The 23,653-nt window shown below is 37.8% G+C and overlaps 3 protein-coding genes and 1 long non-coding RNA gene across 4 annotated transcripts; 1 reads left to right on the top strand and 3 right to left on the bottom strand.

Moving 5' to 3' along the window:
* The first annotated feature begins 6,481 nt into the window (after positions 1-6,481).
* On the top strand, positions 6,482-12,094 carry LOC111468600 (homeobox-leucine zipper protein REVOLUTA-like). The gene is made up of 18 exons (XM_023113861.1): positions 6,482-7,415; positions 7,537-7,702; positions 7,792-7,880; positions 7,972-8,062; positions 8,135-8,230; positions 8,329-8,442; positions 8,534-8,617; positions 8,691-8,846; positions 8,922-8,996; positions 9,066-9,172; positions 9,263-9,446; positions 9,544-9,732; positions 9,807-9,887; positions 10,489-10,623; positions 10,808-11,142; positions 11,244-11,352; positions 11,438-11,590; positions 11,750-12,094. Exons 1-18 carry the CDS (start codon positions 7,177-7,179, stop codon positions 11,897-11,899), a joined length of 2,553 nt encoding a protein of 850 aa, XP_022969629.1. The 5' UTR covers positions 6,482-7,176; the 3' UTR covers positions 11,900-12,094.
* On the bottom strand, positions 10,963-11,905 carry LOC111468603. Its single transcript, XR_002714774.1, has 3 exons — positions 11,766-11,905; positions 11,393-11,652; positions 10,963-11,159 (listed from the first exon to the last, which is right to left on the bottom strand). It is a non-coding gene; the product is annotated as an uncharacterized LOC111468603 (long non-coding RNA).
* An 88-nt stretch (positions 12,095-12,182) lies between the features above and the next one.
* On the bottom strand, positions 12,183-15,201 carry LOC111468601 (CASP-like protein 5A2). Its single transcript, XM_023113862.1, has 3 exons — positions 14,680-15,201; positions 13,134-13,266; positions 12,183-12,484 (listed from the first exon to the last, which is right to left on the bottom strand). The coding sequence occupies exons 1-3, from the start codon at positions 14,886-14,888 to the stop codon at positions 12,293-12,295; spliced, it is 534 nt and encodes a 177-aa protein (XP_022969630.1). The 5' UTR covers positions 14,889-15,201; the 3' UTR covers positions 12,183-12,292.
* Positions 15,202-17,916: 2,715 nt separating this feature from the next.
* LOC111468614 (protein-tyrosine sulfotransferase-like) lies at positions 17,917-23,310 on the bottom strand. Its single transcript, XM_023113889.1, has 14 exons — positions 23,147-23,310; positions 22,433-22,501; positions 22,178-22,343; positions 22,021-22,092; positions 21,499-21,787; positions 21,013-21,153; positions 19,725-19,829; positions 19,474-19,621; positions 19,337-19,389; positions 19,199-19,261; positions 19,007-19,126; positions 18,729-18,863; positions 18,446-18,580; positions 17,917-18,093 (listed from the first exon to the last, which is right to left on the bottom strand). Coding segments are annotated over exons 1-14 (1,569 nt in total). The 5' UTR covers positions 23,148-23,310; the 3' UTR covers positions 17,917-18,021.
* Positions 23,311-23,653: the final 343 nt, after the last annotated feature.

The following is a 23,653-nucleotide window of genomic DNA, read 5'->3' as shown; positions in this document are numbered from 1 at the left end:
AAAACAGCTGAAACTCAAAATAAACGACAAAAGATTTCTCCTAATACCTATCTTTGGCACTTAAGACTAGACTACATTAATCTCAATAGGATTGAGATATTGGTTAAAAAAGGACTTCTAAATGAGTTAGAAGACAACTCTTTACCTCCATGCGAGTCTTGTCTTGAGGGTAAAATGACTAAACGATCGTTTTCCGAAAAAGGTTATTGAGCCAAAGAAACCTTAGAACTCGTGCATACAGATCTCTATGGTCCAATGAATGTCAAAGCACGAGGAGGGTATGAATATTTCATCAGTTTTATTGATGATTATTCAAGGTATAACTATCTTTACCTAATGTGTCACAAGTTCGAAGCTCTTGAAAAATTCAGAGTATAAGACTGAGGTTGAGAATCTATTAGGTAAAACTATTAAAACATTTCGATCAGATCGAAGAGGAGAGTACATGGACTTAAGATTTCAGGACTATATGATAGAACATGGAATAAGGTCTCAACTCTCAGCCCCGGGTATGCCTCAACAAAATGGTGTATCAGAAAGGAGAAACTTTGTTAGACATGGTTCGGTCTATGATGAGTTTCGCTCAATTACCCGATCCATTTTGGGGATATGCAGTGGAGACTGCTACATACATTTTGAACATGGTTCCTACTAAGAGTGTTTCAGAAACACCTTATGAGTTATGGAAAGGGCGTAAAAGTAGTTTACGTCACTTCAGAATTTGGGGATGTTCAACACATGTGTTGTTGCAAAACCCTAAGAAATTAGAACGTCGTTCAAAATTATGTCTATTCGTAGGATACCCCAAAGAGACGAAAGGTGGTTTGTTTTATGACCCTCAAGAAAATAAAGTGTTTGTATCAACAAACGCTGCATTCTTAGAGGAAGACCACGTAAGAAATCATCAACCTCGCAGGAAACTAGTATTAAGTGAGATTTCTATAGAAGTTACTGGTAAAACAACAAGAGTTGTTGATGGAGCTGACACTTTTGGTCAATCACATCCTTCTCAAGAGTTGAGAATGCCTCGATGTAGCGGGAGGGTTATAACTCAACCCGATCGTTACTGGGTTTGGCAGAAACTCAAGTCATCATACCTGATGATGGCATTGAGGATCCATTGACCTATAAACAAGCAATGAATTATGAAGATAGAGATCAGTGGATTAAAGCCGTGAATCTTGAAATGGAATCAATGTACTTCAATTTAGTCTGGGAACTTGTAGATCAACCAGATGGGGTAAAACCTATTGGTTGCAAATTGATCTATAAGAAGAAACGAGACCAAACCGATAAGGTACAGACCTTTAAAGCTCGACTAGTAGCAAAGGGTTATACCCAAAGAGTGGGGGTGGACTATGAAGAAACCTTATCTCCTGTTGCTATGCTTAAATCGATTAGAATACTCTTGTCTATTGCCACATTTTATGATTATGAAATTTGGCAAATGGATGTTAAGACAGCCTTTCTAAACGGAAATCTTGAAGAGAGTATCTATATGGCTCAACTAGAGGGGTTCATTGAACAGGATCACGAGCAAAGGGTTTGCAAGCTTAAAAGATCCATTTATGGGTTGAAGCAAGCATCTCGATCCTGGATTATAAAGTTTGATACTGCGATCAAATCTTATGGTTTTAAACAGAATGTTGACGAACCTTGTGTTTATAAAAGGATACTCTACAGTAGCTTTCCTGGTGTTGTACGTTGACGATATCTTACTTATTGGAAATGATGTGGGATTTCTGAGTGACATTAAGCATTGGCTAGCGACACAATTTCAAATGAAAGATTTGGGAGAGGCTTAGTTTGTTCTTGGAATCCAAATTGTTCGGAATCTTAAGAACAAAACACTAGCATTGTCTCAGGCATTGTACATCGACAAAATGTTGATTCGATATAAGATGCAGGACTCCAAGAAAGGATTATCACCTTTCATGCATGGAGTTCATTTGTCGAAGGAACAAAGTCCTAAGACACCTCTGAGAATATGAGACACATTCCCTATGCATCAGCGGTCGGTAGTCTGGTGTATGTCATGCTATGTTCCCGACCCGACATATGCTATGCTGTGGAAATTGTCAGCAGATATCAGTCCAATCCGGGACGTGCTCATTGGACTGTCGTTAAAAATATCCTCAAGTATCTTAGGAGAAAGAGGAACTATGTGCTAATGTACGTAATGTACGGTGCTAAGGATCTGATCCTTACAGGGTACACTGACTCAGATTTTCAAACCGATGTAGATTCGAGGAAATCGACATCAGGATCTGTCTTCACTCTAAACGGAGGAGCAATAATATGGAGAAACATAAATCAAGGTTGCATTGCTGATTCCACCATGGATGTTGAGTATGTTGATGCTTGTGAAGCAGCGAAAGAATCTGTATGGCTTAGGAAGTTCTTAACTGATTTGGAAGTCGTTCCAAATATACATTTTCCCATCACTCTTTATTGTGATAACAGTGGAGCAGTTGCAAATTCAAAAGAACCAAGAAGCCATAAGCGAAGCAAACATATTGAGCGCAAATATCATCTCATAAGGGAGATTGTGCAACGAGTAGATGTGATCGTCACACAGATAGCTTCAGAGCACAACATTGTTGATCCATTTACAAAGCCCCTCACGGCTAAAGTGTTTGAAGGGCACCTAGTGAGTCTAGGATTACGAGTTATGTAATCTAGAGCAAGTAGGAGAAAAGGCATGAGTATGTGATGCCTAGTTTATTGGATTTATGTCTTTCTCTCTACTCAACGTTATAAAACCCCACTAGAGTTTTAATCCAAGTGGGAGTTTGTTGGGTTTTATGTCCTAAAACTCATACTTTGTAAACAAAAAACATATTCTATTTTCAATAAAGTTATTATTGTTGTTTATTCAGTAAAGATTGTTATTGAATAAAGTGAACTTTACGATCATTAATCTAAATCCAATAAACTAAGAACACTCTGGCTATAGTATGATTACTTGAACTATATGTAGAGACATAAGAGTTGATCAAGTTCAAGTATATAGTTAAAATGATTTATAATATAAGGATAAGGCTGGTACCTTATTCTGGGGACACTATGGATGCGGCCCACTTTTGTATATGATATAAACAATGTGATCACTAAATTGTACATGTGGAGACATGTGAGTGGGGGCATCCTATGCAATGAGTATTACATAAGATCGGACCATGAAGAAAATCACTCTCACTTTATAATGTCGTTTGCTGTTGAGACTGATTTTCTTTTCATTCGATGACCTAGGTAACTCGATCTTAATCCTAAGCTAACCATGAACTCCTGTTTATTCGGAATTATCCTTAGATTTGCATGGGTGAGAGTAGCTCAAGTTCGTCGACCCAATAGGCTTCCCATATCAGGGGTAAGACTGGGTAAATGGCTGGGGACGTGGGGTGCAAGATGGAATACACTCCTACCCACTTTTAGGGATAGAAGAGAGGTAGTTCCCTTAAGTGATGACTTCAGGTCTTGAACAAGGGGCCTCGTCCTCTCATTGGCCTGAGAGGGATTCAGTTTACTAGTTGGACCACAAACCAATTGTTCATTAGAGAATCAGTGAGACATAAGGAACAAGAAGTAACTTTAGGGGTAAAACAGTAAATTGACCCAGCTCTAGTTACGAACAACCTGTGAAGGATCGACTTACTAATCATGGTTATATCAAATGGATAGAAATATATCTATAGTGAGGGGAGTGCAACTACTAGGCTATAGTGGAATGTCCTAGTAGTTAACGAATGTTGGTTAACAAGGTTAATGAGTTTAACCGGTTAATCTTGGATCGTTGGAGCCCATGATCTATAGGTCCATTAGGTCCCTTTGGTAGCTCATAACAGACTAAACCATAGAACAGTGTGACGAGTGAGTTCGAAGTGTTCGAATTCAAATTAGGGAGAATGCGCTACATATATACGATATATTTAACCTCATTTTTGTTTTAGTTACGAATTAAACAAAAAGAGAGAATCTGAGATATTTAAATAAGATTTAAATATCTTAATCAAATATGTGTCGGAATTAATTGGGATTGACATTTGAATTAATATTAAATATTAATTAAATAGTTTAATTAATCATTTAATATTACTTTAATTTGAAATTAATAATTCAAATGGATTGGTGAATCAAAATGAAGAAAGTCAAAATGTTGACTTCATTTAATGGAAAAATCCATGTTTGTGGAATTTTGAGGTGTCAAAATTTGGTTTAACCAAACTTGCATGCTTGCCAAATAAACCCCACAAGTTTGAGTGGAATTTTGAGTGTCAAAATTTGGTTAACTCAAACATGCATGCTTGCCACATAATCCCAAACATTTGAGTAGAATTTTGAGTGTCAAAATTTGGTGATCTCAAATTTGCATAAACATGCAAACATGACTCTATAAATAGAGGGATCATAATACATGAAAGGGGTTCTTGTTGGTGAAAAACCTTGAGAAAAACCTCTCACAAACAATCTCTTCATATATACAAAATCCCTCCTAAATTTAGTCATAGACCGGATTCCACAATCACATTCTAATGCCAGAGGATAGTGGAGAAGACACTAGTGGTAGTTCGAAACCGGTTCATGAGGAAAAAGGAATTTGAACTGCAAAAGGTTAGTATTCAAACTCATTAAGTTTTAATACTTATGAACATTTTAGTTATTTACTATAATTGATGTTCTGAAAGTGCGTAAGATCCAAATTGCTTTCGCATGTGTTATATTAACACCTTCAATATTTTCAACACCTTCAATGTATACTCTATGGCAGAGCATAGAGTTTTTGCTTGAGTACTCAAAAATAATGCTTAGGAATGTACCTTTTTCTCATTAATGTCTTCAATTCCAACACGTTTCAATTGGTTCTTCATAATTCCTCCCTAATAGACGCATTTTAAAAATCATGAGACTGATGACGATAGTAACATGTCAAAGCGATATTTGTTCGCAGTGAACTTGAGTTGTTACAAATTGTATCAGAGCCAATCACTGGACGGTGTGCCAGCGAGGATGTTGGGCCCATAAGGAGGATAGATTGTGAGATCCCACATCCGTTGGGAAGGGGAATGAAATATTCTTTATAATGGTGTGTAAACTTTTCCCTAACATACTCGTTTTAAAATTGACTTATGGACTAGATGTTATGTGCCCTAGGGGATATGTATGGCTTGTTAGTAAGCCTTAGCCTATGTTTTATCTTTTTTTCGATCCTTGAGCCACATTTAAGGTCTGTTATGCAACATGGGTCAATTAGGTCTATGTAAGGGCAATTGAGGCGCAACTGTTGATCGTGAACTCCCTTCGATTGGTGAGGGCCTACTTAGAATTTAGGAGTGGGATATCATCCATTTAGGGCTCGTGACATGTTTTAGGGTACTACGGAGGGATTTCAAGTTGTGCCTAGTTGGAGCCAACTTTGCATTGTTTTGCCCGGGAATGATATAGTAATAAGGAGCATTGTCAAGTGCCATTAAGGTAGCTTCCAGCTATCACTTAGTAGAAGACACGTATGAAGTCATAGGTAGATTGAGGGGTTACTATCGTGGGTGACTACTCCTCCATACCTTGTTTCCAACTTATGCACAAGAAGCATGATGTCTTGATCGACCTTGGAAAGTAGGAAACAAGAGACTAAGTGCACCTCGAAATTTGAATACACCCCAATACTTACACCCTTAGAAATATGAGTAAGTAGGGTATATGAACCTAAGAGGGCTTGAAATGCACTCGAGCTATGGAATTGGCCAACTTTAGGACCTTGACTGAGCACATCACTTCAAGAACATTGAATATAATAAGTTTCAATAAAAAAATTACGAGTAGGACCTTATTGAGTATTTCTATACTCATTCTTTCTATTCTTTATTTACAGATTGAGCGAATGTTGTTGGTGGGAGCGTGCTAAACTGTGCCGTTGTTTTGACATGACTTCACAAATGTGATTTTCATACCTTTAAATACTTTTTATGTCTGAATTTACCATAGTATTTGACTTCAATTTTTTATCTTCCTTGTTTTATAAAATTGAAAAAACATTTTTGCCCATTTTTATTATGGAGTATGCCTGGCAATCTATGATTCGAAGTTTCGAAAAGCGGGTCACAATAATAGTTGGAACATATGTGGTTGTGCTCAACCACTTCAAAAACTTAAAAAAAATTATAGCATAAGCCAAACCAATTATGACCCACCCTAAGAATTAAAGTCAATTATGAAGTACAGATCAAACAAGACTAACAATAAATGAGAAAAATGGTATCAATGAATTATTATTATTATTATTATTATTTTGACCAATAAATTGGACGACGTACGCAATGAATTGAAAATTTTGCCCACCACTTGAGAAATCTGGAAATTTGGCTGTTCTATTGCAGAGGGTCAAAGATCAAAAACCAGAAATGATCTTTGAATAAGAAGAACAAAGAAAAAAAACAAAATAAAATAAAATAAAAAAGAGAAGAATATTACAGGAAAAGATTTTTGTCATTCTTCTGTCAAAAGAATTGAAAGACAGATTGACGGAGGGGCCTAAGAGCTACCTGTCTATCATGTCATTTCAAACAAACACCATCGACAGCGACGAAACTCAACAAAAAATAAATTAAAACGAAACCCATTTTACGCCCTTGAAGAACTGGATCCTTTCTCTCTCTATTTTTCTTTTTCCATCTATTTATGAATCAGCTGAAGAGGGTCTCTGTTGCTCTTTTGTCCTTTAATGTTTGATGGGTCTGTTTGATTTCGCTGCAGAACTGGTGGGGTTATTTGGCTCCGTGAAGTTGTAGTGGAAAACTTAGGTTGAGATTTATACATTTTTGGGAATACGAAGTGGGTTTTTGGGTAATCTCAGTGGGGGTTTGAATTTGAGGGATTTGGGGATAAAGTGGGAGGCAAGAAGAGGGGAATATTGGGGTTCGTTCTAAAAGTAGCGAGAAATCTGAGTTTTAACTTTTGGAACTTTCTGGGAAATTTTGGAACCACCCCAAAAAGTTACGTGAAACCCATTTTCGAACCTTGAAAATTCAAACGACAGATTTTGTTGGGTTTTTTTTTTTTCTTCACTATCGGTTTGATTTACGTTTTTTGAACTCTGCTTCTTTAAGGTCTTTTGATTTCCTACCTGGCGGAGTTTACCAAGAGACTTTGTTTGTGTTGAGAGTTTGGGGATTTGGGGAAATGGCCATGGCTATGGCTACGGCCCATCACAGAGAGAGTGGCGATGGGGGTATCGATGGCCACCTTGATAGCACCGGGAAGTATGTCCGTTACACGACGGAGCAAGTGGAAGCTCTTGAGCGAGTTTATGCGGAATGTCCTAAACCGAGCTCTTTGCGGCGGCAGCAGCTAGTTCGTGATTGCCCCATTTTGGCTAACATCGAGCCAAAGCAGATCAAAGTCTGGTTCCAGAACCGCAGGTATAAGAACTTTGATGGGGTTTTTTTTTTTCTTCTTTTGGTTCTTGTTTTGAAATGATTGATTGAGGGTATTATTTGTTTGGGATGATGGAATTTCTTATGGGGTTTGGCTGGTTTGTAGGTGTAGAGAGAAACAGAGGAAAGAGGCTTCTCGTTTACAGTCATTGAATAGTAAATTGACGGCCATGAACAAGCTGTTGATGGAGGAGAACGATAGGTTACAGAAACATGTGTCTCAGCTCATTTGTGAGAATGGGTCTATGCGACAACATTTGCAAACTGCTAACGTATGTATTTCTGTTTGATCATTGTTTTGATTCACTTTGATCGGTGTTTTTGTGAATCATTGTGTTTTAGGAGTTCAATTGTTTTGCAGGCACCAGCAGCACCAGTTACTGATGCAAGCTGTGACACAGTGGCTACTACCCCTCAGCATTCACTTAGAGATGCTAGTAGCCCTGCTGGGTAATTTTAGAGACATGTTCTTATGCTATTTCGTCGTTTAACAACCTTTAAGGTTGATTTTAGTTTATCTAATCTATAACAATCATGGCAGACTCCTGTCTATTGCAGAGGAGATTTTGGCAGCCTTCCTGTCAAAGGCTACAGGAACTGCTATCGATTGGGTCCAGTTGCCTGGGATGAAGGTTCTAAATTCATTCCTTCGTTAGCTCATCCTTTGCTTAATATGAATTCTAATCTGGGTTTGTATCGTCCAGCCTGGTCCGGATTCGGTGGGAATCTTCGCCGTTTCACAGAGTTGCAGTGGAGTAGCGGCTCGTGCCTGTGGTCTTGTCAGTTTAGAGCCCATGAAGGCAAGAATGCTCATACTATTGATCTAGCAACATGTATATTATGGTCGTAAATGGGGTGAACTTTTATTTGTTGTTCACTATCATAATGACTTCTGCAGATTGACGAGATCCTTAAAGATCGCCCATCTTGGTTTCGTAATTGCCGGAGCGTTGAAGTCTTTACAATGTTTCCCACTGGTAATGGTGGGACGATCGAACTTGTTTATACGCAGGTGAACTTTGATATGGACATCTATTACAGTTTTGCTGTTCAGTAGTTAATGACATTTTGAGAGGGAACTAATGATGGTTGAATTACTTTAGGTTTACGCTCCGACTACGCTAGCACCTGCACGAGATTTTTGGACTCTAAGATACACGAAAACTTTGGAAAATGGAAATCTTGCGGTAAAAGCGCCTCCGACTCTGCAATGTTCATTATATTTTAACATTGTGTATGCTAACTTCTTTTTTTCTACAGGTTTGTGAGAGATCGCTGTCTGGGTCAGGCGCGGGGCCTAATTCAGCTTCTGCTGCTCAGTTCGTGCGAGCTGAAATGCTTCCCAGTGGTTATTTGATTCGTCCTTGTGATGGCGGAGGTTCAATCATCCACATTGTAGATCACCTAAATCTCGAGGTTTGTCTTTTCAGTTTTCACTTGTAAATACTATTTCAGGAGGCACATTTCTAAATGATTGTATAAATTCAATAGCCTTGGAGCGTGCCAGAGGTCGTGAGACCACTTTACGAATCGTCAAAGGCCGTCGCTCAGAAAATGACTATAGCAGTGAGTAAATTCAGATATGTTTCTGTATTGTTTGGTTTTCGTCTTCTCATCATCGTGTTCGACATTTAGGCTTTTCTCTACGTCAGGCAAGTGGCTCAAGAAACAAGTGGTGAAGTAGTATACAGTTTAGGCAGACAACCGGCCGTTCTTCGAACGTTTAGCCAAAGATTAAGCAGGTAGGTCTGTAAATTTTTACACGATGAACACGTCTTATCGATCTTCCCCGTAGCTTTTAACGATATTTGAACTTTGTTACCTTAATGTAGAGGATTTAATGAGGCTGTTAATGGATTTAATGATGATGGATGGTCTTTGATGAACTATGATGGAGCTGAAGATGTGAGTCTTGCCATAAATTCAAGCAAGAATGTAAATACATCGTATGATCCTGTCAACTCTCTTGCATTCCATGCGGGTGTTCTTTGTGCAAAGGCTTCCATGCTTATACAAGTAATGTTCATAATTATTTCTGAGGTCGATGAAACTTCAGTGGATATCTTGTTATGATTTCAGCTAATTAGATTGTTGATTATGGTTTTCCTTTCAGAATGTTCCTCCAATTGCTTTAATTCGTTTCTTGAGGGAACATCGATCGGAGTGGGCTGATTTCAATGTTGATGCGTATTCCGCTGCGTCGTTGAAAACTGGTTCGTATGTATACCCGGGCATGAGACCGACCAGGTTTACAGGGAGCCAAATCATCATGCCGCTCGGCCATACAATCGAACAAGAAGAGGTATTTATATACAAATTAAACAATTTAGTTTGAATATATTAGGATAATTATGATGTTTGTCTTTGTTCATCCAGTTGCTTGAAGTTGTAAGGCTTGAGAGCCACCCTCTTGCTCAAGAAGATACTTTTATGTCCCGGGATGTTCATCTATTGCAGGTATTGTCTTTCTCCTTTGCATTGATATCATCACCCTTGTGAGATCCCTCTATTGGTTGGGGAGGAGAACGAAACATTCTTTATAAGGATGTGAAAACCTCTCCCTTACCTGACATGTTTTAAAAACTTTGAGTCTTTATAAGGGTGTGAAAACCTCTCCCTAGCTGATATGTTTTAAAAACTTTGAGGAGAAAATCGAAAGGGAAAGTTCAAAGAGGACTATATCTGCTTGCAGTGGGTTTGGGTCGTTATAAATGGTATCAAAGCTAGACATTGGGTGATGTGCCAATGAGGAGGCTAAGTCCCGAAGGGGGTGTACACGAGGCGGTGTGCCAGCAAGGACGCTGGGCTCTGAATGGGGTGGATTGTGAGATCCCACATTGGTTGGGGAGGAGAACAAAGCATTATTTATAAGGATGTGGAAATCTTTCACTAGCAAGCTTTGAGGTGAAGCCCGAAAGAGAAAGCTCAAAGAGAACAATATTTTCTTATGGTGGACTTGGGTCGTTACAGTCCCCTCTATCAGCTGGGCAATCAAATGATATTTTGTTGTGGTTGGATGAATTTATTATTATCTCTCTTCATTTCTCGTGTTGGGCAGATGTGTACTGGAATCGATGAGAATGCAGTTGGAGCGTGTTCCGAACTTGTGTTTGCTCCAATCAATGAGATGTTTCCTGATGATGCTGTATTGCTGCCTTCTGGTTTTAGGATCATCCCTCTACATTCTGAAACAGTTGAGTTCAACGGTTCCTATAATCTAAACATATAAGAATGAAAGATTCAAACTCTCGATCTCTTGGTCGATTATATGTCTTACGAGGACATTTTCCTTGCAAAAAACATTGTAATTGACTCGATATGTCTTTCACATGAGTGAACTTTTAACCAACATGCTTTTGTTTGGTTGAATCATCCAGGGTGACTCAAAACATACATGGAAGAACTTGAATAGCACTATGGATCTCACTTCCAATCTTGAAGTTGGTTCATCTGCTTCACAAGATGCTGCTGCTGCATCAACATCTAACTTCAGATCAGTTTTGACTATTGCCTTCCAGTTCTCGTTTGGTAGCAACCTACAGGATGATGTTGCGGCGATGGCAAGGCAGTACGTTCGGAGTGTCGTTTCAGCTGTGCAGAGGGTTGCAGTTGCCATGTCTCCCTCTGGATTAAGCTTGCCATCGGAACGAAGGCTATCATCTGCTTGTCCAGAAGCTCTTACCCTGGCTCGATGGATCTGCTATAGCTACAGGTTCTCTCTTTCCCAACCTATAAAAGAAAATTATACTTCGAATTCAATGTAATAAACCGTCAAAATAGAAAATTGAGTGTCTATCTCCTTCTGTCACACAGATGCCATACTGGAACAGAATTGGTGCTATCAGACAGTGTGGATGGTGGTGACTCAGTGTTGAAACACCTATGGAATCATCAGGATGCAATTCTCTGTTGTTCCCTCAAGGTAAGAAACAAAAAAGAAAAAGAAAAAGAACATTTTTAACCATGTTATGTGGTTGTCTCCTAAGCAATGCGTTGAATGGCTGCAGTCACTGCCCCCAGTGTTCATGTTTGCAAACCAAGCAGGCCTCGACATGTTGGAGACGACCTTGGTTGCGTTGCAAGACATCACTTTGGATAAGATTCTCGGCGACTCGGCCCATAAGGCCTTCTCTGCTGATTTTTCCAATTTAATGCACCAGGTTACCTACTATATATATTCTCCCATTCAGTTCATTGTCAGCCATGCTTGGTTGTGACTATACTGCATAAATAAAGAAAACTTGAGATGATTAGCTATTACAAGGTCGATTTGCGATATAACAATGCAAACTAACTGAATTTTATTTGTTTATGACCAGGGCTTTGCTTACATACCTGCTGGAATTTGCATATCGACAATGGGGCGCCATGCTTCCTTTGAACAAGCCATTGCATGGAAGGTTCTTGCAGAAGACGAGTCCACCGTGCACTGTCTTGCTTTCTCCTTCGTCAACTGGTCGTTCCTATGATTCTTTTCCCTGTACACTTGTTGAAAATTATGTAACAGTCCAAGAAAATAGGATGGGGGGTTCTACAATTTTGTAACATCTTATCTATACATCAGCCGCAGGTTTGAATTATAAGGATGTATCCGGCAGAGAAAATTTCTGATGATGTCAAATTCTTTTGTTGTGACAAGAATGGAAAATGTTGCATTTCTGGAACTAACTTGCATCGAATTTACAATGTTTTAACAGTTTGTATACGATTACCATCAGACTGTGTTCCAATAATTATGGTGTTAAACGAAAATCCAGATCAAATCAGCCATTTCATCCCCTCAGTTGCAAATTATACCCACTTGTTACAAGTAGGGTAAATCATACTCTTACAAGTTTCTATATTTCTTTTTCATAGCCAATTCACCGGGATGCAAGAGACCAGAAGTTCATGAAGAAAGAAGGCAATGCAATAAACCAACTAATGAATGCCATTGCCGTTGCGATTTCCAACTGTACACAGTGGTTCTCTCTGCAGCTATCTAGATCATTGTCTATAAGGATTGTAATGCCTGCAGAAGAACAAGCCGCAGCAAACGTGAGAGTAGATGTGATCTGCAAGAGAAAACATTCAAGTGTCAGCTGCTAGACTAGTAAAATTCCAGATAATAAGTCAGGAGTACAGCATCGATTATTAGTCCTAAGAGAATGGTTGCAGAAATTATGGGAGTTCTAAGGGGATCTCCGAGTATTCAATGTCATCATATGAGATGACTGCATACAACAATGGAATTATTATTTCATTTTTATGGTTGAATTAAGGAAAAAAGCAAAATATTAATTTACCAAAATAAGACCGAAGAAACAATTACAAGCCTCCTTAACCATTGAAACTTAAGGAGAAACATTAAACCTAACAAGGGTCCAAAACTCCTCTCAGCATCCAAATACCAAATGGGAATTTCATCACAGTAAACCACGTTGCATACTAAAACAGAGAATTCAAATAAAAGTAACAGCATCGATTTTCTCTAACCATACCAAGTAGTTCATTGATTAGTAACAATCCTATGAGAAATACCATCAGGATTAAAGTTAGTATATTAAAACGCATTATTTCCACTATTCCAGTCCAAGAAAGATGGACTGGAACTAACTAGCAATCCAGCAATCAGCATCCAGAGTATTCAAGATCATAAGAGTGAATCTATGGATGAAAAGTATGCGTAAATCAAAGTCTTCGATCCTTTTAATAGAAACATACCCCATCACCAATAGTGAATAAGCTGACTATCCTGCAATTCCGTAGTGATCTTCTCACTAACAGAGCATATATGTCAATGGAGGCTAACAAGAGGCTCCACAAACTTTGCAAACCAGCTGCTGCAACAAGATAGCTGAAATAGCAGAAGGTTGATTGTTTCAAGGAACAGCAACACATAATGACTCGGGATAAGATTTAGATACACGTGCTAAGAACTCAAACATGAAATAAATGATAAAAAGATAAATCTTAATTTGTTGCCAATGATCCTGGAACCAGCCACATTAGAAATGACTATTACCTCGATAATGCATAATAACAATCAGAACAAGTTATCAACATTCTTTATATGTCCAGGAATTCATAATTCCTATGTTCTTTCTCACAACCTCCAAAAATAGGAACAGTAAATGCTCCAACGACACACATCATAACCAATTAATCCAGGTCTATGATTACTGATGGTTGGTGAAGAGAAAGTTCACAAGAATATCAACTATGTCCTCTAAGGGCTTGTTGAGGATTGTTGGGAGGGAGTCCCACATCGGCTAATTTAGAAGATGATCATGGGTTTACATTGGCTAATTTGAGGATGATCATGGGTTATAAGTAAGAAATACATCTCCATTGGTATGAGACTTTTTGGGGAAGCCTAAAGCAAAGTCATGAGAGTTTGTGTTAAACTGGACAATATTATCCCATTGTAGAGAGTCGTGATTCTTAACATGGTACCAGAGTCATGCCTTTAACTTAGCCATGTCAATAGGATCCTCAAATGTCGAACAAAGAAGTTGTGAGCCTCGAAGGTGTAGTAAAAAATGTGACTCAAGTGTCAAACAAAGGGTGTACTTTGTTCGAAGACTCCAAAGAAAGGAATCGAGCTCAATTAAGGGAAGGCTGTTTGAGGGCTCTATAGTGTACTTTGTTTGGGGGGAGGATTGTTGGGAGGGAGTCCCACATTGGCTATTTAGAGGATGATCATAGGTTTATAAATAAGGAATATATCTCCATTGGTATGAGGCATTTTGGGGAAGCCCAAAGCAAAGCCATGAGAGCTTGTGCTCAAAGTGGACAATATCATAACATTGTGGAGAGTCGTAATCCCTAACAGTGCTTCTATACTAAAGCTTCCGCTTGAGTTCGCCATTAAATTTTAATAGACATCGATTGGATGTTCAGCGTATTGAACCAACAACAACCAACCGATGCATGTTACAGAACGCTTGCTCGTTGGCAAAGTTCGGCCTTAGCTTATCTGAAAGTTCGACCATAATTTCGTAGCCAAGTAAAAATGTCAATTAAAACAAAGTAAATGAATCTAATTCACTGCAACACTAAATCTAATTCCCAAAGCAAGTCGAATTACTTCGAAGTACTCTCTCTGCCGTAGACCCGAAAAGATGCAAACCAACCAATCGTAGATCCAAAGGCTACAGATAGAACAAATAGCCTTTCATTCAACAGATATAGAAGAAAAGTCTAGAAACCGATAAAACAAATTCAAAATCCAGAGGGAAGGGTTCAATTTAGGGAAATTGAGATTTACCAAAAGGCAGGAACGGAAGGGAAATCGCTGGTAGTAGCCATGACAACCAGAGCTGCTGCCGCAAACATAAACTGAGAGAACCGCAAGGCGAGTCCTCCGCGAGTGCCAGGCATTCCTTCCATGTCCTTCATCCTGACCCTTGGCGCATCCTCGCCGTCGGTTGTAGGGGGATCCTCGACCGGATGAACCGTCGCATGGCTCACACTCATTTCTCCACGACGACGATGCCTCAATTCATCATCTTTCACCCAATCGCATCGTCTCCGCTTCGGGCGGAATCAGCGATGCCGTCGGTCTCTGAACCTCTCCTTCTCGGACACTGTAAAGAATCTCAATCTAATCGAGAATCTCAAGAAGCCTCATGCGAAAATCAAATCTATGTTGATGTCTCTGGGAATCTGGCGTGAGCGAAGGATTGAAATCCTTGAATTTGCGACCAAGAACGTTCGGCGCGGCGATGGCCGATCAATAAGGTACTGGTTTGGGAATTAATTGCAAAACTGTTCGTAATTTTATATTTTTAAAAAATACAGATTGTTATGAACAATACTACTTTCTTCATATATATATATGTGTGAATTATGTGTGTATATACACACATATACATATACATACACATATACATATACATACACATATACATATACATACACATATACATACACATATACATATAAATCCTTGTAGCTTTTAGAAGACTAAACAAAAAAAAAAGCCATGCAAACTCTATCCTTGTTGCCCTTCGGTGGTAGAGTAGTACTTTCCATAGTAAAGTTGCCTTCGACCCTTTACTTAATAAGCTCCTCTTTAAGTCTCGACCTGTGCAAATATATTGAGTCATTGATCATAACCATACACATTCTCGTTCGGATCTCAACATGGGTCATATACATAATTTGCATTTGCAAAACCATGTCTCTAAGATATTTTTGTTTATTTTTGTTAAATGGAATATTAGATTAAAAAAGTCCCGAGTAATGAATTATTGGTTCTAAGCTTCTCTAATAACGAAACAACAACCCAAAATATTTTTCTTGCACGGTTATCACTACCTAATTTTTTTAGACTTTAAATTAGGGACCATAACGTGGATTGACACGAAAAATACGATAAAATTTTGCATATTTTTTTTAAAAAACATAGTATTAAAAAGACAAATTCAAAAAAAAATTACAAGTTGATTGTTGTTTCAAAGTTTATTACAAAACGGGAACCAAGGTATGTGATACAAATTTAAACCACCATTCCTACACATATGATTGATGCCCCGGATGACCCTTCTTTAAGATCGTTCAACTCTCAGTGCTCCTTTGCTAGTAGGTTTGAGGCTCTGATGATGTCGTTCACACTACTAGTAGGCCTAGTAAGTTTTCTTAGTCATCTCTGGAGTGTTGTAGAGGCTAACTAGGTTATTAGGGAATTTAGGCGATTTTAATCTCATAGTCTCATCTTGATTTTGTTAGCACTAGGATCTAGACTTTTGATCACTGTTCATGGTCTTAGGTGCTCGATCTACTAGAAACGTCCTGACATAGGGACCTCAAACACCCTATTCTTAACTCATTATACACATGCATGCTCATACAGGGAAATAACTCTATCGATCACCTAGAGTAGAGTTCTTATTCTTAATACATGCATGCTCAAACATGGAGATAACACAATCAATTACTTCGAATACATGTCTCATTTTCAAATATATGTGCACGGAGATGACTTAATCAATCACTGAGAGCATAACATTTCAACTCCATCCAATGCCCTAAACATGCAATTTTCTAGTTATATATGACAGGTGTGCATGTCTTCACCCACTCCTATTTCCTACCCGCTTGATACTCCAAATGCTAAAGTTTTTATTGATTAGTCTTAATTCATATCATATTATGTTTAATGTCAAAATTGAAGTTGAAATAATCAAACGGACTTCGTATGGAAGGGAAAGCACCAACAAAAAAAAAAAAAAAAAAACTTTTTTTTCCTTCATAATTCATATCTTTTTAAAAAAACCTCGATTCTTGATTCTCACCAAAGTTGAAATAAATTTCGAAAAAAATAATCTCATTCAAAATAAGTATTTCTTAAATTATTGTTGTTCTTGGACCTGAATCTTCTAATCATTATTATAATAAAAGTTATAAACTCAAAATTTCAAAGTCAAAAGAAATTGTATCTAACCCAAACCCATTGATTGAGAATCATGATTGGATTCAGTATTTTGATACTTGAATTCCATAAGGATTACATTAAAACAATAATTCCTTTTTATTTTTATATTTATATTTATTTGAACCGTACGCGTAAGAGATTCAAACTTTGGATATCTTCACTTTCTACCTAAACAATCTTTCTAACACTTATTAAGTTTAAACTGATCATTTAAGTCGACATATTGTGTGTGAAGTTCGTCTCGTAAGAAAAGAATTGAGGAAACAAAAGGGATAGAGGTTAATCCTGTTGCAGGTTCGGTTAAGCCTTTCACGTGAGTTTAAAGATGATGAAATAAGCAATGCCAAGTTTCAAGGAAATCATAAAGGTCCAAATCTGAGATAAAAAACCCTCAATGAGATTTTCTCACTACAAGGGGAAAACACTATTTCCATAGTAAGGAAACAATCGTGAAACCAGAAGTTGAGTTCCAGAACAAGGCTGAAAAGAAAAGAAGACGAGTCGTGTAACAACAAAACCCAAGGCCACCGTTAACAGATATTATCCTCTTTCGACTTTTTCTTTCAGATTACTCAAAATTTTTAGAACATGTTTGATAGAAAGAGATTGAAACATTCCATTTTCAATTGATGTGGGATCTCACAATCCACCCCTATGAGGCCTAGCGTCCTCGCTAATACTCATTTCTCTCTCCAATCGACGTGGAATCATCTCACAAGCCCCCCTTTATCTTGAAGAAGAGAAAAAGGAAGAGTAAGTCAAGCACCACTCCACGACCTCACACGATAGATGTCCCACCTGAACACCCTCAAGAAGAGTGTTCCATTCCATCTGAAACCAAAGACTGAACACGCCCTCAATAAAGCTTACTGTTTAAGGAAGGTTTCTCGAACAAAACCGACCTCATTCCATAGTACAAGACAGATGTTATTCACAAGTATAGTCCCATCTCTTAGGAACCAAAAGGGTATGAGGAAGTCGAGAATCCAAACAAGGAGCAGATGGAACTCACACGAGAAATGGTCATCTTTAGTTCCAGTTTACATCGAAAACGAAAAACGAAATCAATATAAAACTGTGAAACTAAACCAATTAAGATAACATTAGCATCATATACCATCTCTAGTTCCAGTTTACATCGAATAAATTGAAGGGTGTACAAATAAATTTTCATTATTCAAGTAAACTCTTACTTTCGACAAACCGTCGATGATTCTTTCCTGTCGCCTTTGTAAATCCTTTCACCTACGAATATGATGACACTAAGCATTATGTCACACCATCGGTAGATAACTTAAACAAGGCTTACATGCACAATGGCATAATTCTTATGTATGAATCTCTCAAAATCAATACTATGATCAATGAGACATCTAATAGCACAATAATACATCAAACAATATCGTTTTCGAACTCAATATCATGAGCTATTCAAAGGAAGCACAACAAACAATCTAACCCCGACATGAATCGAATGTTTCATCACATGCACAGAACTTAAAATTTTGAAAATACATAAACAAACTGATTTCCCAAAACCAAATAGATGCTGAGATGCAAAAACTCACTTTCCCACTTCAAAGATTGACAGTCATACCTTAACTTTTGATGATCTTCCCCAAGCAGTCGCAAATAGGAAGAAAACAAGGAGTAGGATAAAAAGCATTAGTATTGAAACAATTTTCCATAGCTTGAAGGCACGTGGTTGATCGAATTTGCTTTCTGATTCATCCTGAAAATTTATTGCATTTTAGTAAGAACACATGATATTGTGCGAGACCGTAGCAGTTGTCAAACTCGAGTATTGGTTGGAAGAGAAATCTAAATGGATATTAAGAATTACTTGCACAAATTTAGAAAAAGGAATCGAAGAGGAGTACATTCATATCAAGATTCCCCATCGGTTGCACACGTCTCATTGTAAAGATTTTCTGAGCGTACTTAAAAAGCTCCAAATCCAGGAAATTTTGTGTTTTGATCTGCAGCAGAACCGCATCAGAAATATGGCGCCGTGCCTGCAAGATAGTATTGAGGAACAAAAGAATCAGCCAAATAAATGGATCAGCAAAGCTTTTTGTTTAAGGATCCACCAAGTTCTATTTCTAGCCAGAATAAATATTTTTGGCAAATAAAAACCCAATCAAGTATTCAATCATACCTCTTTTGAGAAATTTGCAGGAGAAATCTCCTTTAAAGAAGCGAATCGACGACGTGATTGGGTCTTCAGTAGACTTGAAATGCACCCTTCATAAACTTCAATAAGTTCTGCAACAGTCATCTGGCATGTCTCAAGAAATATACATTAGGCAACATACGAACTGCAGATATACAATTTTCTGAGGTGACTTACATTTTCCGTTCGTGCTTCACCTTCATCTTGCATAGCGGTCTTTTTGTTGATGGTACCATTATTCTGTAATGACAAACAGGATTATTAGAGATCCTGGATTAGCAAAATGATTAGTCATAAACAATGAGAGGAGCTTGCCTGGTCAACATTGCTCTCAAGCTCAGAATCCAAAGGTGAAGAGCTGCTATTATCTGTAAATCAAAAAGGGAAGTTAGTCGAACCACTATACATCATCAAAATAGAAATCATGACGACTGGTAATAGAAATCATAAACCTGATTGATTGGCAGCTGAAGTGTCCATGCTAACTTTGGCGTTTCTTAGCTGTGAAATCACCTGTGCACCAACTACATTTGCAAACATAGTCGCAGATTCCTTATGTTCCGCAGTTAGACCAACATATAACATAGCACCCAACCTCTTCTGCAAGATTTACAAGCATCTACCATAATTGCAACCATAAGGAGGCAAAGTATCAGAAAAATAATTGTCCATGTATCCAATTTAAGACACCTTCTCTTGTTACCTTCGCCACATCTAGCACGTGTTGACCAAGACTCTTATGTTCCTGTACACAATGCCGGATCTCGTGGGATTCAGCTAGGTAGGAGTTATTTGTCAATCCCGCTATCTGAAAATTTTGAAAAGAACGAGAAAGTGCATCGCAAAAAATATATGTTAACTTGAAGCCCCCAACAAGACAGAGCTTATTGGGTATCAGAAACTCAACTAAACTAACTGGCCAACTTTCCGGGTCCATTGAATTTAGAGTAGATTGAAAACACCAAAATTGTTCTTTAGAAAATTGCAGAGAATGTTGGTTCATATCACTGTTTTATCTTATAAACCACATAATGTTTACGTGAAACCATAATGGAGATGACATATGACAAACAAACAAATATCCCCGCGTAGAGAACAACCAACAATGAAAATTTCCTAAATCATATTCATACAAATATTGAGATAAGAAAATCTTTGGTTAGATCGGTTCGAGAAAATTAGATGAAACACTTCTCAAAAGCAAGACGTCCTACAAGGCATTGATATCTACCCCTGCCAACCGGTGCACTTCCATAATTGAGTGCAAGTTTCGTATGTGAATCCATTGTAGACTCTGTTGGTTTGCATTCAATCATGTCAGTTTGTTTGAGAAGATCTAGCACATATTTTCTCTAAGGTATAACTATGCCTTTAGGAGACCGAGCAACCTCTATACCTACAAAATATTTGAGATCCTTGACCTCGAATTCTCAAGCCAAGTGATCCTTCAAAGTCTGTAATTATGATTAAAGGGTGACACCACCAACATATACTATTAAGAGAGCAATTTGCGATTCTGATCTCCCTTTACGAACAAAGTATGATCTGATTGGCACTGAGAATATCCAAGGATGATAACAAAAATTGCGAACCTACCAAACCATGCACAAGGAGATTGTTTTAGTCCATAGAGGAACTTCTTAAGTTTGCATACCTTTCTCGGTCAATATTTTCTTTACATCCACGGAGAATATCCATATATACCTCTTCTTCTAAATCGCCATTTAAGAGGGCATTTTTTATGTTTAATTGTTGCTGACTCTAATCAAGATTGGTTGCAGATGGAGTTCAGCTAACAAATTAAAGTTTCCTCGTAGTCAAACCCCATAGGATTGGGTGAATCCTCTAGCAACAACTCTAGCTTTCAACCGTAAAAATCCCACCATTCGAACACTAGGAAAATTTGTCACTATCCTAGTGTCATTTTTCTCGAGTGCGACAATCTCATATTAATTTAGAATTTCTTAATTTTGACATTAATTCAGACTTACCTGGAAAGTAGCCCCATTATGAACAATATCATGAACAATGGGTTCATCAATAAACTCATGTAGTGGCATAAGAATGTCCTCCATGTCATATGGACTGTCCCTCTTAGCTTCACTTGAACCCTTCCGTCTTCTTGTGTCTCTCTGTTCATAAACATTTGGTAGATAGTAATGTTTTCTTGATAAGAATGTAGTCAGTAAATATGCGAAAAAAAATTATTTGCACAATTTGTCTACACATTTCAACAATACACCATGAAACAAACAGGGTAATACAAGAAACAGGCTACAGAAAAAATAAGGAAAGAAGGGGGCAGCAGTTATGGCGCGGCCTCACCGAATTACCAAGGAACCAGCATCCATTTAAACACAATTAAGATCACTGGATAATAATCCTAAGACATAGATGTTCACTAGATAAGTCTATTTTTCTCCACTTTCAAAAAAAATCATCATGAAATGCACAAGATCAGCCAACAGGACACATACTCGAGCAAATAGGTCTCCCATTATCCATGGAACCAAATACTTCCACGGCCAGATATCCAATGTGCTCACTCCATTTGCCTTTTTAAGCATTTTTTCGGAAATTTTAGCCACAGAAGCTAGGTCAGGATGTACCAAAAATCTAGCTGCAACCTCAACAGCAAATTCATATGAACTAAGAACCCGGTCAACTGGATCCCTAACAATTGTCACCACCGAAGTTTTCTCTGTGGGTAGTTTTTCCATGATACTATAATCATCATGAGTAGCTAGCAATCTGCACTTGGCCTTGCTGCAATTCAAATTCAAATACCATACCGACGCACAAAATTAGTTAAATAATCAGTTACTCCGAATCAAAAAGTTTAGCCCCGTTTGATGACCATTTGGTTTTTGGTGTTCGAAATTTTCACTTATAAAGTCTACTTTCATCTAACTTTCCTTGTTTTATTACCTACTTTTTTAACATATGAAAAATTTTGAAAACTAAAGACAGATGACCACTTTGGAAAAAGAAAATTATACCTGGGATCAAAACGTAGCTTATCGTAAGAACGGGGACACTCCTGAGAGGTTGGGTACAACTTATTCAAGAAACTGCATCCATAAAGCGAACCAAATAAACACTAAAACTGATACATGGGAGGTCAATATACAGAAAACTTTGTGATTTGGAAGTTACCAATGGTGGTATGATCGCCCTCCTGTTCTCGGAACATGGAGAAAAAACAGTAAATCTTTTAGAGTATGTTGATCTTCATTGATACCTTGCTGGAGAGAAGATAAGGCCCAGTTTTTGACAGCCCTTTCACACTGTTCAAAATTTTTCTCAACAGTTGAAGCACATGCTGCCATATAAAGGAAAGAACTCAGTTCATCAACGAAGGAATGTCAAGAAAACATGATCTTACAAAAGACTAAATTCTAAGGCTCCAACCTATTCTGAAGAATATCAGAAGCAATGTTAACTTAATTGTAGAATCCATGCATCTCACTCCTTCAACCACTGAAAAGAAAGAAGGAAAATATCATTCCTTCAAAATCAAGAAATTGAGCCAAAGACAATATTTCTCCATTGGCAGACATCAATTGTTAGTATGAAAACTTCTGCACAAAACATTCTTAAAATCATTAATCAAGAACACATTTGATAACATAAGCTTGTTTTTTCTTAAAGAATAAGCAAATTTTTATCAAACGAGCATAAACATTTCTTCCTCACAACTACAAACGAGCTATAATCAGGCAGAAAACAAACGCAACAGCAACACATAAGAACAAAAAGGAGAGGCAAACAGGCAGAGCATTTACAATACGGTAATAGAGGAGAAAACGAAGAAGCTAACAAAAAGAAGACAGAGAACAGGAACAGAACAGAAATCCCTGGATTAAAACGGCAGAAAAACAGAGCATTAATCCGACAAAGAAAATGGATGTCCTACGAGTATCGATTTTAGAGATCTCGTGCTCGTAAATTCCCGAGATAGCGTTGGGATACCGAGAACAGGCCTCGCGATCAATGAGGCCCCACCCTAATCCAACCTTCAGAAACTTCCAGCCACTTTTTCGTCTCGATTTTTCCCAGCAATCCAAGCAGAAACAGCGTCAAATAGGGGAGAAAAGACAGAGAAAAGGAATAAAAATTTCTTGCTTCGCGTTGAATGGAGAAGAAAAACAACGGCTAGATTATCTCCGGCCCCTCCTCCTCCGCCGGAAACAAAGGGGGAGGATTAATCCCTCTGCCCAACAATTCAACACCTTCCCTTTTCAACGTCTGATTCAGAGAATTTGGAATGATTTCATCAGTAAAGCTTAAAGCCTTAAAATATTGAGTATATATATATAGAGACACAGGTCAACACTAAAAGGACGTTTAAAAGACTACCTGCGAAAGCGAGAGACGGGATTGTTCTGAGGGGTAAAATCGTAAAATACTATTATTACCTTCCTTAGAAGGCTATAATTATTATTATATTATTTCATCTTTATCCCTTCAAAAACAAAATTATAAATTATAAATTATTATTTCAAATAGAATTATAAATTAATTAATATTTTAAAATTAATTCAAAATTAAAATAGAATTACTCGGTGTTTGGTGTTACCTGGGAAATGCGATCACAATTTCATTTGTATAGCTATTTTTTTAGGTTTAGAT

The sequence above is a fragment of the Cucurbita maxima genome, unplaced genomic scaffold (assembly GCF_002738345.1).
Source record: "Cucurbita maxima cultivar Rimu unplaced genomic scaffold, Cmax_1.0 Cma_Scf00037, whole genome shotgun sequence".
NCBI lineage: Eukaryota > Viridiplantae > Streptophyta > Magnoliopsida > Cucurbitales > Cucurbitaceae > Cucurbita > Cucurbita maxima.
This window is presented reverse-complemented; position numbering and strand designations above follow the sequence as displayed.